The 15739-nt window shown below is 38.8% G+C and overlaps 1 protein-coding gene across 5 annotated transcripts in view; it reads right to left on the reverse strand.

The window, feature by feature from the left end:
- LOC115210264 (adenylyl cyclase-associated protein 1) overlaps window positions 1–15739 on the reverse strand; it is a 132008-nt gene that overhangs the window by 87463 nt on the left and 28806 nt on the right. Inside the window, exon 1 of one of the 5 annotated variants that reach the window (XM_036502312.1) lies at window positions 7378–7388. The exons of 3 other annotated variants lie outside the window; for them this stretch is intronic. Coding sequence is in view for 1 of the 2 variants with exons in the window: in XM_036502310.1 (XP_036358203.1) it covers window positions 5098–5189 (92 nt within the window). In the remaining variant the exon portion in view is untranslated. Of the gene's footprint in view, window positions 1–5097; window positions 5205–7377; window positions 7389–15739 lie in introns of those variants that run through there. One more of the 5 variants, XM_036502310.1, reaches the window with a different exon arrangement.

Consider the following 15739-nt stretch of genomic DNA (forward strand, 5'->3'; position numbering starts at 1 on the left):
GCACCAGGGATGAAAGAATGATGGTATTTCTTAAGAAGAGAAAATTTTACTGGTAAAATATTTACTTTAAATACCTATTTGTTTAATATTTTTATCCTTTTATTTAATCTATTATCATCATCATCATACTCATCATCAACATGGCAAGCTGGCAGAATTGTTAGCATGTCGGACAAAATGCCGAGAAGTATTTCTTTGCGCTCTCTTTGTTATGAGTTCAAATTCTGCTGAGGTCAGCTTTGCCTTTTATCCTTTCAGGGGTCAATGAAATAAATACCAGTTCTGCACTGGGACCGATGTAATTGAGTAGCCCCCACTCTCAAAACTTCAAGCCTTGTGCCCTATAGTAGAAAGGTTAATTATCATGATGTATAATTTCATTATTTTTGGATATATTACACACACGTGTGCAAATGGAATATATTTGATGTGTATAGATAACTGTAATATGTATGCACAGATGTATGTATGTGTGTATAAATTGCTGTATTACGTATGCACAGCTGTAAGCATGTGTATGAGTATATAACTATGTTGTTTCCAATTTGTATTTGTTCACACACACACACACACACACACACAGAGTAGAAACTGCTTTTCATAGCTTTGGATAATGTTACCAAAATGATCATCTTAATTAATATCAGAGGTCCAGATATTGTTATATCCACTGTTTAATGTTATCAAGAAATTCTCATTCCAAAATGACCACAGTAAGCAGCTTTCACTGCACACCACTGTTTACACACACCAAAATTTCATCAAATGTTACCACGACCAAATATTTTGCACTTAATTGTCCTTCTGCGAGCTGGCAGAATCATTAGCAAGCTGAACAAAATGCTTAGCGGTATTTCGCTTGTCGCTATATTCTGAGTTCAAATTCTGCAATGGTCAACTTTGCTTTTTCATCATTTCGAGGTCAATAAATTAAGTATCAGTGAAAAACTGGGGTCACTCTAATTGACTAGTCCTCTCCCTAAAATTTTAGGCCTTGCACCTTTAATAGAAAGGATTATTATTATAAGATGGCAGAGTGGTTAGCACACTAGGGCAATTTTGTGTTTTGTCCTTTGAGGGTTGAAAGGATGCAAGGCAAACTTGCACCAGCATTTCGTCTGAAACAATGTGAGAGACACACACCCAGTAAAATTTCAGAAAGTACTGAAATAAAAAGTGTAATTCAATTAGAATTCAAAAATAAGTACATTATTTACATTTGACGGACACTTGGCCTCATCTTGCTTGTCGCCAACTGACCCAGCTGATACACCCTCCAGCCCTCATCAGGTGTCTTGGGGAAACTTCTTATTCCTAATATTATTATTATTATTATGGTCACTGCCCGGAACCAAACTTAAAAATCCTGGGATTAGTAGGATTATCATCATCGTTATTATTTTTATATTTCACATTACATCTTTGCAGTTCCAGTTACCTATATTTTTAACCATTTTTCTGTACTGGACTTCAGAAAAAACAAAAAAAAACTTTTTCTGGGAAGAGGTCTTTTTTTTTTTTTTAAATGAGTATTGAAATCAAGAAATGTGAAGATAAGGCTGACAGTTTAATAAAAAAGAAAGAAAGATAAAGAGAACTATGTAAACCCTCAATCTATCCATTTTTGCGATCCACGATTCCTGAAATGGGGCAGTGGAGGAGTCTTCGAGTGCCTCCTCCATAAACTCCTCTCAGAAATAATCATTAGGATTCCAAAGCATGTCCAACTGAGTCTACAGATGTCAACTCCAACGTCAGCTTGCAGAAACAACATCTTAGAAGCTAAATTCTATAATAAAATCACACACAAAAAAAAAACTATTATAAAGAAGAGAAAATACAACGAGTTACTGTAACACACCAAAATATGAAAATGCTTGTGTATTGAGTTGCAACCAGACCACAACAAATCAGTCAACAGCATACTTAAGATATATATATATATATATATATATATATATAGTACACGACTATGAGGATTTGCATCCCCAACGTAAAACTTATAATGTAATACATGTCCTTGAAGTAGTAATTGTACGCGGCTGAAGAAGGCTATAGACACACATTTACATCAATTATGCATTGTTATAAACTGTCTAATAAAGGCCCGAAACATATGTACCACTAAATCCTTTGCATCATGTTTTTATTTTGATAAATAAATATATATATATATATATACACACATTTTGTTATATTTCGGTATAGTCACTGATTTTTCTTACCAAATAAACACACGCACTTGTATACATTCGTTCTTCACTTCAGATTCTTTGTATTGTTCTTATTTTATGTACTTTGTCGACAAAACTTTCATCACACATCCTGTGACCTCTTCAGTGACTCACCATCCCACATGTCTCCTCCTCTTCAGTTTACTCTATTCTGTCTGTGTGTATCCTTATTCGTTCTTGCTTTTGCGTCCATATTTGTGTGTGCACGTCTCTATCTTGTATGTGTGTGTATATAAGTTCCCTTACTATACTGTTTGTATGTGTGCCCTTTATTTTTTCATTTATTTAATCATCTCTATCCCCACACACCCATTTTGTCTTAGGTATGTCTTTTTTCTGTATATATATATATATATGGGTTTCTGTATTCTACTGTTTGTATCTGTCTTATTTTCCATCTCATTCTGGTTTTAGTCGCCACATTGCACAGTGTGATGGTGATGGAGGGAGGGTTCATCGTCCCATTCATGTTTTCTTTAGAGGCTTGGTCTGTCTGTTATTGTGTGTGTGTCCTCTGTAACCTAAGTGTTGTGTCTGTTCTATGCATTGATAACCCTTTAGCATCTAGTTATTAACTGAGCCTCTATTATAAAGCATGTTGGTAGAGCACTGACAAGCCTTTCTCCTCTTTGAGCTCCCACCAGTGTTCACCTATCCGTTCCCCTATGCTATGTGCCAGCTCCCCATAAAAGACATCTGTTTGACCAGAACCTTTCCAGATGGTGCTGGAGCAAATCAACCTGTTTTTTTTTTGTTTTTGTTTTTTTTTAGTCTGGTATAGTGAAACCTCTAAGTTACAGGGATGTAAACAAACCAATGCAAGTAATCAAGCAGTGGGGGGTGACAAACTTAGGCATAAAAACCCATGGAGATATAAAGCGCAGGTATGGCTGAGTATCAAGAAGCTTGCTTCCCAACCACATGGTTCTGGGTTCAGTCCCATTGTGTGGCACCATTAAGTGAGTAAAACACACACTCACTCTTCTACTATAGCCTTGGGCCGACCAAAGCCTTGTGAGTGGATTTGATAGATGGAAACTGAAAGAAGCCTGTCACATATATATATGCGTGTGAAGTATTCCAATGCTTTGAAATATATTGAGTGGATACGAACACTGATCTTTGAAATTTGTTCTTTCTTGGTTTTATATATATATATATATATATAGGAAAAAAGCAACAAGAATGGATTAAAATATCGGTACAATTGTTTCGTACAAGGACATCTTTAATAAGCTACAAAAAATGCAGTAAATATAGATGGCTCGTACTTGTCAGCCGAAAAAACATCAGAGATTCCCAAACATCAAAAGGGGTGGATACAAATGAGGGTGTGAGTTTAACTGCATTGAAGAAAGTTATTTACTGCATTTTTTGTAGCTTATTAAAGATGTCCTCATACGAAACAATTGTACCGATATTTTAATCCATTCTTGTTGCTTTTTTTCCTATTTGTAATCACCCCACTTGTCGTATGGTTAACACCATATAGATTTCCGGTGCATCCTAGTTAAGGACCATCATCATCATCATTTAGTGTCCGTTTTCCATGCTAGCATGGGTTGGACGGTTCAACTGGGGTCTGTGAAGCTGGAAGGCTTCATCAGGCCCAGTCAGATCTGGCAGTGTTTCTACGGCTGGATGCCCTTCCTAACGCCAACCACTCCGTGAGTGTAGTGGGTGCTTTTTACGTGCCACATTCATGTGAATTCATTAGAATTCACTTGAATCTCAATTACTTAAACCGTATATATATATATATATATATATATATATAAAACCAAATATAACAAATATTTGCTTACACTATAAAGGGAGACACACACATTATAAATAAATCCCACCCAAAAGATTTGTAAAATCATTAAGATGTATGTGAGTGAGTATGTATGTATGTAAAACATTATGCATCTATGTGTGTGTGTGTGTGAATAGAGGGAGATCTGTGGAAATGTTTAATATAAAACATTAAAAGCTTAAAAATCAATTGTGCTAATGCATTCTAGGAACAAACTAAACAAAGGCAGTGCATTATTTCATTAAGTGAGTAAAACACACACTCACTCTCTCTCTCTCTGAAAGGAATCATTATTTACAGAAACGGTAAAACTGGGTGAGGCTAAAGTCGAGACTATTAATTTCCTTTTCTGTTCATTAAAATGTGTTAGCATAAAACATTATTATCATTATTGGGGTCTTGCAGCCAGCAAAACAAGTCATTATTATAAAAATCTATGCAATTGTTCTGGGTCTCATAATGCGTTCAAGTGTTAAAAGTGTAACAGAAATCTTTTAATACAAAGAAATTTGAAGTTATGCCTTAAGCAACCTTTACTATGGAATGAAACCAAAGACAAATTAAAATCTTTAACATAATGAAAATCTTTTAACGATTTATAAATTTATGAATTAAAACAGAAATAAGCATGCATTCTCATGGCTTGGTGATTTCAATGCTGTGATTGTTTATTTTTTGAATGACATTGTAGGGTGGGTGTGAAAGGTCAGATCTGGATGGTTTGAACATAAAACAGGCAGAATATTTGGGACCCAGATAATGGCAGGTTTAACCCTTTCGTTACCGTATTTATTTTGAGATGCTCTGTGTTTCTTCGAATATAACAAAGAATATAGTAAAATAACTTAGTTAACATTAAGTTAGTGTTAGGAACATAAATTGTGACTAAGGTTTGGTGGAAGATTTTAATTCAAAACTTATAAAAAACAAGACATTTGTACTCAGAGCCGGTTTCAGTCGGGTTGGTAACGAAAGGGTTAATTACTAAAGAGTTTAAAAAAAAAGATTACAGGAAAACACTGTTTCAACAATTAAAAAAACACAAATTTGGAAAATTCATCTCACCAAAGGCAACATGGAATGGTAAAGTCAAACCATTGCTTCTTGGTGGTGGTGGTTTCGGTAGTGGGTGTTATGCTCCGTTTTACGAAATGCATCTTTAACTATATCTTAATAATCAATAAAGTTTGTATTGCTGGTATTGGTAAAGAATGATTCCAGCAGGAACAGTGTATATTCTAATGACAGACTGCAATTCCAGAGAAAGTCTGAAAGATTTGTAAGGCTTCTTCTATAGATATATATTACAGCTAAGTGTGAGGAGTGGCACTGATACTGACTAAGTGTTGGTTGTTCATAGAATTTCTTCCTTGGAATTCTTAAAAAGGAATGATGTGTGTCTGCACCTATATCAATAAAACCTGAACTAATGAGGAAGCCTGACAATACCCACACAACAAACTAAAAATAGCAACCAAATCATCCTCACATCACACCTTAACGTCTTAAAAAATGGAACAACATTGCATAATGAAGTTCTACAATATGCTATACTTGATAATGATAGTTATAACGATGGGGTGGTCATGATTAGCATGTCTGATCATAGATCTGCTTGATGTGAGCTGAGCTGGGGTTAAACAACATAGATCTACAAGGTTAAAAGATTGCTCTTGGGTTCAATGGAGTACCTATCTGGGTCCCCAGGCCTGACAGGCTTGTGTGTATCTAATATAACCCCATGCAAGAATGTGGCAGGACCAAAAGAGGTGATATTAAATGCCTTGTATTATTTTAGCTGGGTATTTTTAAGTTCTGGGTTCAAATCCTGCTGAGGTTTTCAGCTGGTTCTCATTCTTTTGAACATTGATAAAAAATGTAGTCGTCAAGTCTAGGCACAGATATGCCTGCAAGGTTAAGAAGTTTGCTTTGAAACCACATGGTTTCAGGTTCAGTCTCATTGGATGGCAGCTTGGGCAACCGTCTTCCACTGTAGCACCAGGACAACCAGTGCCTGATGGGTGAATTTTGTAGAGAGAAACTGCGTGAAAGCCTGTTGTGTGTATGAGCAGCACCCTCCCCACCACTGGTTTTGATTTTATTTTTTACATCCCCAGTAACTTAGCAGTTAGAAAAGAGAGAACAACAAATAAGTACCAGACTTGAAAAAAAAAAACATTAAGTCCTGAGTTTGATTTGTTTGAGTAAAACCCTTCAAGGAAATGCCTCCAGCATGGCCACAATGACAGAAACAAGAAAAAAGATAAAGTTGCTTGATGATGTAATCACCTACAATCTCCTCAAAATGTATGGTAATGTGCTTGGTTTAGAAATCATCAGTAAGCATAATGCAGGTGCTCCAGTATGACCAGAGCCAAATGGCTGGAACCAGTACATGAACCTGTTTATAAAGATATTCACCCTCCATGTTTTTGTTTTAGTTCTTTGTTTTCTTCATCTTGTAAAAGAATCACAATATTACACTATGCCGGGATTAGAACAATCATTGTTTTTATTATTGCAATTAATATCATCATCATCATCAACATTACGGGTGGACTGATAGGATGCCTAAGTTTGTTTCGTCTACGTTTGTAGTTCAAATGCTGGTCATGTTCTAAGTGAAAGCATTTTCTTCACATTATCAAAATCGAAATCGATCAACATCAATGGAAATTGTAGCTGTGATACCAGTGCCGGTGGCACGTAAGAGAACAATCCGAACGTGGCTGTTGCCAGCGCTGCCCCAACTGGCCTCCGTGCCGATGGCACATAAAAAGCACCATCCGATTGTGGCCGTTGCCAGCCTTGTCTGGCCCCTAGCCGGTGGCATGTACAAAGCACCTTCCAATCGTGGCCGTTTGCCAGCCTCGTCTGGCACCTGTGCAGGTGGCACGTAAAAAGCACCCACTAGACTCACGGAGTGGTTGGTGTTAGGAAGGGCATCCAGCTGTAGAAACACTGCCAGATCAGACAGGGCCTGGCGCAGCCTTCTGGCTTCCCAGACCCCAGTTGAACCGTCCAACCCATGCTAGCATGGAAAACGGACGTTAAATGATGATGATGATATTCATCATCATCATCATTTAACATTCATTTTTTCATGCTCCCATGGATCAGATGGAGTTTGTTGAAGTGAATTCTCGACAGCTGGAGGCTCTTCTTGTAGTCAACCCTCATCTGCTTCCAAGTAAGATGTTTTTCCACACAACTACCACAAGGTGTCAAAGCAAGGAGACAGTTAAACACACTGTTTCCATCGATGAAATCAACTCACAAAGCATTGGTTGGCCAAGGCCTATAGTAAAAGACACTTGACCGAGGTATCACACAGTGGGACTGAACCCAAAAACCATGCGGTTGAGAAGTAGACTTCTTACCACACAGCCACACTTGTGCCTATTATTATTGTGGTTGATAAACTATGTACCAGACATGTATTAGGGTAGATACTCTGAAAGTTGTATCAATAGACATAGTCTTCCCAACAAATTCGTGACATCCTTCTGCCAAGCAAAATTCAAAACCTATGTTAGCACGTTTAGTTGCATCACTGAAAACTGGGCCACATTCCTAATAAGAGTGACTGGTAACCTCTAACAACAAAATGTTGGAATTACCTTTAAAGATAGGGTTAAGGGGGTGAGTAAGACATTTTTCAATTAGACAAAACACAAATATTTTGTGAATGAGGGGTCAAATATCTTCAATCAATTTTCCTTATAATTAAGGCCTGGAGTCTCATCTTTAATTTTTTTTATATTTCACTTGTTTCGGTCATTGGATTGTGGCCATGCTGGGGCACTGCCTTCTTTTAAAGTTTGGTATATATTCTATTCATCCCTTTTTGCTAAACTGCTCTGTATGGGAACAGAAATGAATAACAGTTGTCAAGTGGTGGGAATAAACACAGACACAAATGTGTGTGTATACAAAGGGCTTCACACAGTTTTCCTCTCCTAAATTTACTCACAAGCTTGTGGTTCCCCGGGTCATAGTGGAAGACATTTGTCCAAGGTCTTGTGCATTGGGACTGAACTTAATATCACACAGTTGCAAAGTGAGCTTCTTAACCACACATCCAGGTAAACAGAGTTTTTTTTTTATTTTTGGTTTTTGTAAATTTTAAGGTATGTCTAATCAAAGAATATATTTTAAAACTAAATTTCATCGCAAACACTAGTCAAGTCCAGTTGTTCCCATATCATTTCTATTATTGAGACATTGTCCCTCTTGGTTTTACGTTTTCTTCATGAACCTGAGACTTGACAGTTGTTCAGGTGCAAAATTCAGTGTTGGTGTAGCTTCTATTTTGTTTGGTTTGCTAATCTTAGGGGCACCCATCTCTTCCACCTTTGGCCCTCTACGAGCTCATTTGCCATTGACAGGTATTTTTGTTTCTTTAAACCCATCACTGAGTAAGCTGGTAGGTAGGCTGCTTTAGTCACAACGAGCAGGTTGCACTGGATTACATGGTAACTATTAGCAGGCTTAGATTAGGCAGTAATGGAATTGTTCCCAACCTGAAAACAGATGTTGGAAATACATATAAAAAAATATATATATGAGAGCTAGGAAAGAATGAAATCTACCTTCCCAAGATAACACTTTAATAATCAACTTATCGTTAATGCTTAATCAATTTATCCACCAATATTTGAGGAGAAGTCAGATGTTACTTGTCCATGTGTCATATGGAGAGCATGCTGCAGTTGTGTGTTCTTGATTTACAACCACAGTCAAGTGTGTGTGTGTGTCTGTGTGTCCTTGTGTTGACATCACATGATAGTTGTAAAAGAGTGTCACTGTCATGCAGGCAGTGTTGTCATTCATTTCCAATATTCTGTGGAGGAAATATTACCTTGCTGGGAGACAGTGAGTGTTGGCAACAGGCTATGTATCCAGCTGTAAAATATGTCTCAAATGAACCCCATTTGACCCATTCAAGCATGGAAGAAAAGTGGACATTAAATGATGAGTTTGTCAATCTTGATCGATTGAGTGATATTTTGAATGATATTTTCTGTCCTAATTTGGTTAAAACTATTGGAAATGCATGTGTGTGCTTGTGTATATGTATTACTATTATGTTCGTTTTTCCATGCTGCCATGGAATGAATTGGATCCCACATCCTACAGGAGATGGGTGCCACTGTTATTTATGTTTATGTTCATATTGACTCAATTCTCAATATTGAGTCACCCCCATCAGTAAATGTTCCATTGGTATTCTCAAATTCGCTTTAAAATAATAACCTTGATGTTAAGAAGTTTGCTTCCCAACCACATAGTTCTGAGTTCAGTCCCTCTGCATGGCACCTTGGGCAAGTATCTTCTACTGGGCCAAGCAAAGCCTTGTGAGAGGATTTGGTGGATGGAAACTGAAAGAAGACTGTCATATATATATATCTGTGTGTGTGTGCATGCCTGTCTGTACCCCACCCCCAACACTTGACAACTAGTGTTGGTTTGTTGATGTCCTTGTAGCTCAGTGGTTCAGCAAAAAGCGTCAGATGAAATAAATAATAGGGTTGATTTGTTCAACCAAACATTTCAAGGCATTGCCCCAGCATGGCTACAGACTAAGGACTGAAACAAGTAAAAGATAAAAGAGTATGTATACACACACACACACACACACAAAGTCCTCTAATAAAACACTCGGCTGCCAAAAGTCGTAATAGTTTTGTTTAAAATAGCCTATTTACTTGTTATAATCTTTCATATAACTTTTTGGCAGACAGAAATGAATGGTCTCCCTTGTCTTTGTGTGTTCATTTCACACTTGCCAATCAAAGATTTTTTTTTTTTAAATCTGTTTTTGTAGAATGCTTTGTCATAAGTTTAGTTAAAAGCTGTGGTCAGTGATGATTTTGATAAAATATTTATGAATAAACCAAAAAGTATGACTGTTTATTTTCCGAACACTCATATCCATATGGTTGTAAGTTCCATTGTTTTTTAACCTTTTTAAATACTATGCAGTCATCTCATAAATAATGTGGTTTTTCATACGTCTTTTATTTTTCAAAATTAATATAAAGTTCTTTTTTGATCTAAAATATACTCTCCATTTTCTACAATGTTCTTCCATCTATCTGGTAGACTTGCAAGGCCCCTCTTCCAAATTTCACTTGTTTGTGAAAGAAAATACTCCTCCAGTACTCTTCTGACCTCATCTACAGAATTCATATTTTTTCTGTCCAAATGATTTTGAAGACTGCAAAATAAATGATAATCAGATGGGGCAATGTCCAGCAAATATGGTGGGTGGGGCATCATTTTCCATTCAAACTGCTTCAGCCTCTGGAATGTCATCCTCGTTGTATGTGGTCGAGCATTATCCTGGTGGAAGTAAACCTTTTGTCTTGAAACCAAAAATGATCATTTTTTTTTCTAGCGCTGACTTAAGCCACTCAAGTTGCTTGCAGTAGATCTTTGTTATCATTTGGTTTGGGTTTAGAAGTTCAAAGAGAACTAAACCATTCATATCTCACCAAACAGATAACAACACCTTACCCGGGTGAAGACCTTCTTTAGCCTGGGGTGCCAGTGTTTTTCCTTTCCCTAACCACTGTCTTCAGCGCTTGATATTTTTATGGAGAACCCATTTCTCATAACCAGTCACTATTCAGTCCAAAAAAGGTTCATTCATGAGATGTGAGAGCAAAGAAGAGCACACGTTTACCCTCTGCACATGATTAGACTCAGAAAGTTTATGAGGAACCTATCGAACCAATTTGCTAACTTTCCTGATGCTATGCAGGTGTCGATGGATGGTTGAATGATCAAGCTTCTCTACTAGTTCCTTAACAGTTGCGACAGGATTTTGTTCCAGATTTTGCAGGACATCCTCGTCAGGCTCTACAGATCTTCCAAGACAAGGCCCATCATCTAGGCTGTAGTTTCCAGCTTGGATGTCCGATCTCCATATACTGCATTAATATTCCTCACACTTTCCGTTGCATTGTTGCCTTTATTGAACTCTGAAAGCAAAATAGGCTGAATATGCTCCTTTGTCACTTCCATTATAGTTTTGAAAGAATAACTCTTAAAATCGAACTGCCTTCTTCAAAACTTGCACTAAGAATAAGTACAAGGTAATATTACTACCTGCTTTGACAGCAAGTCGATACAGGTAGTTTATCCCATCCCCCTCTGACTTTTTTAGTTCTTGCAATTGAAAAAAAACACATTATTTATGGGATGGCCCAATATTATATGAAAATAATTGCTATCAATTATACATCAATAATTTAGTCTTACTTTAAAACAGAGCTTTATGATAATGACTTCATAGAGACACATTTAGCTTTGGTTTAAGTGAAGTTAAATTGCTGTCCCCAGCAGAATTGTGCATTTTTCATTTTTTTTCGTAAGGGAGTGCTTCAGAATAACGCTAGCAATGTTCAGTCAAAATACAGCAGTTTGTAATGTCACAGAGGAAGCTAAATGAGTTTTCTTGTGTTTGCAATAGGTTTGGGGGCTAATTTGATAATTTTAACATTTACAATAGATCCCTTGAGAGTTGGGTGATCCCAATTGTGAAGACCCACAGTTATAAAATAAAATAAAATTGAAAATCCAGTCACATTACTTTGAGAGCAAGGCCATAGTCACCCAATCCACCCAGATTATTAGGAAACCTAAAATAAGGGCTTTTATAGTTTTGCTATTTAAGATAGATTTAAATCATTATCATCATGTTTATGTCCACTTTTCCGTGCTTGCACAGGTCAGATAGAATTTGTTGAAGGTTTTCTACAACCGGGTGCTCTTCCTGACACTAACCCTCACCTGTTTCCATGGTAATATTTTCCTATGGCCAGACCTGTTTTTCATGGAAGACACCACTTGCATGATGACAATACTTGTTTACAACTATCACATGATGTCAAGGCAAAGGATATGCATAGCAGGCTTCTTTCAGACTCTACCAAATCCACTCACAAGGCTGTGGAAAACCCAGGGCTATAGTAGAAGACACTTGTCCAAGGTGCCACACAATGGGACTGAACCTAAAACCAAGCGGTTGGGAAGCAAATGTTTACACAAACAGAGGTCAATTACCAAGGGCAGTTGTTGAACTAAAGACAACCCCAAATCCAATTCAGGAGTTGATAAGCAATGGAAAAAGCTTAAATTCAAAAAGTCCTTCTAACACAGAGAAAGGCTTTACTTCCAGACCATACCAGTAGGATAAAATTTCAGCCTCATTCAAGTTGAAATGTACAGCTGCTATGATACAGCTGCTTTGATACTCTACCAGAGGTGAAGTATTCTCTTAAATTCTGAGGGATAATGTTTCAGATGGCACCCCATTACTACCATCTTTATCTTCTTCCCTGCTACTTACTCCCACCCACCCTTACATAGTAAGGTAGCCCTGTATCCTCCTCTATAGGAAGACACCTGTGCTTGTCCTGCTATCATATTTTAGCCTCTGAACACCTTGCACAAATTCACCTACCCCTCTCATATACTCCCTGCCAATTTGTTGCAGGGTATTTTTCATGTCTTGCAAGTTACTTGGTGCACCCAGTACACACTATAAGGTAGTCGGTATTAAGAAGGGCATCTAGCCTTAGAAACTGTCAAAGCTAACACCGGTCCTCAATGCAGTCCTGTGGCTTGCTAGATCCTGTCAAACTGTTTAACCCAAGCTAGCATGGAAAAGGGACATTAAATGAGATATACAGATATCATCATCATCATCAACATTTAACATCTATTTTCCATACTGACATGAGTTGGACAGGAACTGCGCATGGTCCCAGAGTTTTGCTTTGGTTTCTATGGTTGTTTGCCCTTCCTAACACCAACCATTTTAAGGAGTGTACTGGGTGTTTTTTACATGGCACCTTGGTTTTAGGATCTCAGTTCTGTTGTGGTGGGTGGATATTTGAGTGTAGCAATGCACCACATATCGCAGTCCTGTCATTTCCTTCATAAGGTTCAGCATTTTCAGATTGGCCTTCCATACTCCCATGTCTTCCTGGGTATCCTTTTTCTACAACTTCCATCCACTTTAAGTGATCAGCACTTCTTTATATACATATATATGTGTGTGTGTGTGTGTGTGTGTGTGTGTATTATATCTTGTATGTATTGGTGCTTATTCCATCAATCTCCCACTCAGGAAGATGGTAAAAAGAAAAGTTGGTGGCAGAAAGTTAAAACTCAAAACCTACAAATGAAAACAAATTGAAATGCAACCAACAGAGCAGGGTTGCTTGGCAAATTGCAGTTCTGAGTTCAAGTTTACAGGCTTGATTAATGTACGATAGAACTACCTAAAAATGCTCCCAAGTTGTAACCCAGGATATATGTGGTGGAGGGACTTAAATGAATTTTGCCTAAACTAACAACTGGCACAAAGCAACCTCCCTCAATGCTACTCTGCCAGTTGAAGAGATTGTCTTGTTTTGCAAGTTACCTGGTGGCCCTGTTGGAGTTGGTGCCATGTAGAAGACATTTTCACTTTGGGTGAATGATTTCTACAACAGCTCCAATATCTTGTGAGTCAATTTGGTAGATGGAAACTACATGAAACCTGTGTGTGTGTGTTTATTCCTCGCTGCCCACTGCTTGACAACTAATGTTAATTTGTTCACATTTCCACAACTTAGCATTTTGGCAATAGAGACTGCTAAAATAAGTATCAGACATTAAGGAAGAAAAAAAAAAGCAATAGTAAAGGGGTCAATTTGTCCAACTCCAACCAATCAAGGGGGTCCCCCAGCGTAGCTGTAGTCCAACGACTCTGAAGCAAGTGAAATATATTCAAAATGTTTCAAAGGTATATGGCACACAATCTTCTGTCTGTCTCTAGAAAGCAGGAGGGTAAATACACACACACACACACACAAACACACATATATATATATGTGTGTGTATATATCATCATCATTTAACGTCCGTTCTCCATGCTAGCATGGGTTGGACGGTTCGACCGGGGTCTGGGAAGCCAGGAGGCTGCACCAGGCTCCAGTCTGATCTGGCAGTGTTTCTACAGCTGAATACCCTTCCTAACAGCAACCACTCCGCGAGTGTAGTGGGTGCTTTTTACATGCCACCAGCACAGGTGCCAGGAGTCTGGCATCGGCCACGATCGGTTGGTGCTTTTAATGTGCCACCGGCACGGAAGCCAGTCAAGGCAGCGCTGGCATCGGCCACGTTCGGATGGTGCTTTTTATGTGCCACCGGCACAGAAGCCAGTCGAGGCAGCGCTGGTATCGGCCACATTCGGATGGTGCTTTTTATGTGCCACTGGCACAGAAGCCAGTGAGGCGGAGCTGGCATCGCCCACGTTCGGATGGTGCTTTTTATGTGCCACCGGCACAGAAGCCAGTCAAGGCAGCGCTGGCATCGGCCACGTTCAGATGGTGCTTTTTATGTGCCAATGGCACAGGTATCACAACTACTATTTGTGTGTATGTGTATATATATATATATACACACACACACTGATGTATATATATATATATATATATATATATATATATATATATAGATAGATAGATAGATAGATATATATAGATGTATCCTTAAAAATGTTTCAGCCCGAAAGCTGCGGCCATGCTAGGACACCACCGTTGAATGTGCTACACTAGTATGCGCTGATACATGGCACTTGGTCAACAAGGGAGTTCGACGCCGCTACCTGCATCTGTGTTTCCTGCTGAGAGGTAGGTTCATCTGGAACTCCTGACAAGAAGAGATCCAGTTCAGTTTTAAAGAAACCCACATCCACACTATGCAGGTCTCTCAGGCATTTAGGAAGGATATTGAAGAGCTGTGGTCCTCTGAAACCCAAGCTGTTGCAGTATCTGGTCCTGTATTTTGATGGTGATGTTGGGATATTTGGCATCATGCAGTGGCGCCCAATTCTGCTGTTGGGGTAACTTTCAATTCAGGACAAGGCCCTCCAGGATTTTCCAGATGTATATCACTGCATTCTCTCCTGCCTTCGCTCCAGAGAGAAGTTTTAATACTTTCAGTCTTTCCCAGTAGCTGATATGTTGCATTGAGACGATCTTATATTATATTATATATATATATATATATATATATGCAAATGTATATATATATATAGATAGATATATATCATCATCATCGTTTAATGTCCGTTCTCCATGCTAGCATGGGTTGGATGGTTTGACCGGGGATCTGGGAAGCCAGAAGGCTGCACCAGGCTCCAGTCTGATCTGGCAGTGTTTCTACAGCTGGATGCCCTTCCTAACGCCAACCACTCCGTGAGTGTAGTGGGTGCTTTTTACGTGCCACCTGCACAGGTGCCAGGCGAGGCTGGCAACGGCCACGATCGGATTGGTGCATTTTACGTGCCACCGGCATGGAAGCCAGTCGAGGCGGCACTGGCATCAGCCATGATTCGGATGGTGCTTTTTACGTGCCACCGGCACGGAAGCCAGTCGAGGCGGCACTGGCATCAGCCACCTTCAGATGGTGCTGTTTACGTGCCACCGGCTCAGGGATCACAACTGCAATTTCCATTGATTTTGATGTCGGTGTACTTGACTCAATGGATCTCCTCAAGCACAGGGTCGAAATGGTGTTTCTTCACTTGCCACCTGCCAGCGGTCCTGGCAACTGCTGGGTGCCAGTCATAGGATTGGTTCAATTTCGATTTCACTTGCCCCAACAGGTCTTCGCAAGCAGAGTTTAGAGTCCAATGAAGGGAGGTTGG

Source organism: Octopus sinensis, linkage group LG4, assembly GCF_006345805.1.
Source record: "Octopus sinensis linkage group LG4, ASM634580v1, whole genome shotgun sequence".
NCBI classification, from domain to species: domain Eukaryota; kingdom Metazoa; phylum Mollusca; class Cephalopoda; order Octopoda; family Octopodidae; genus Octopus; species Octopus sinensis.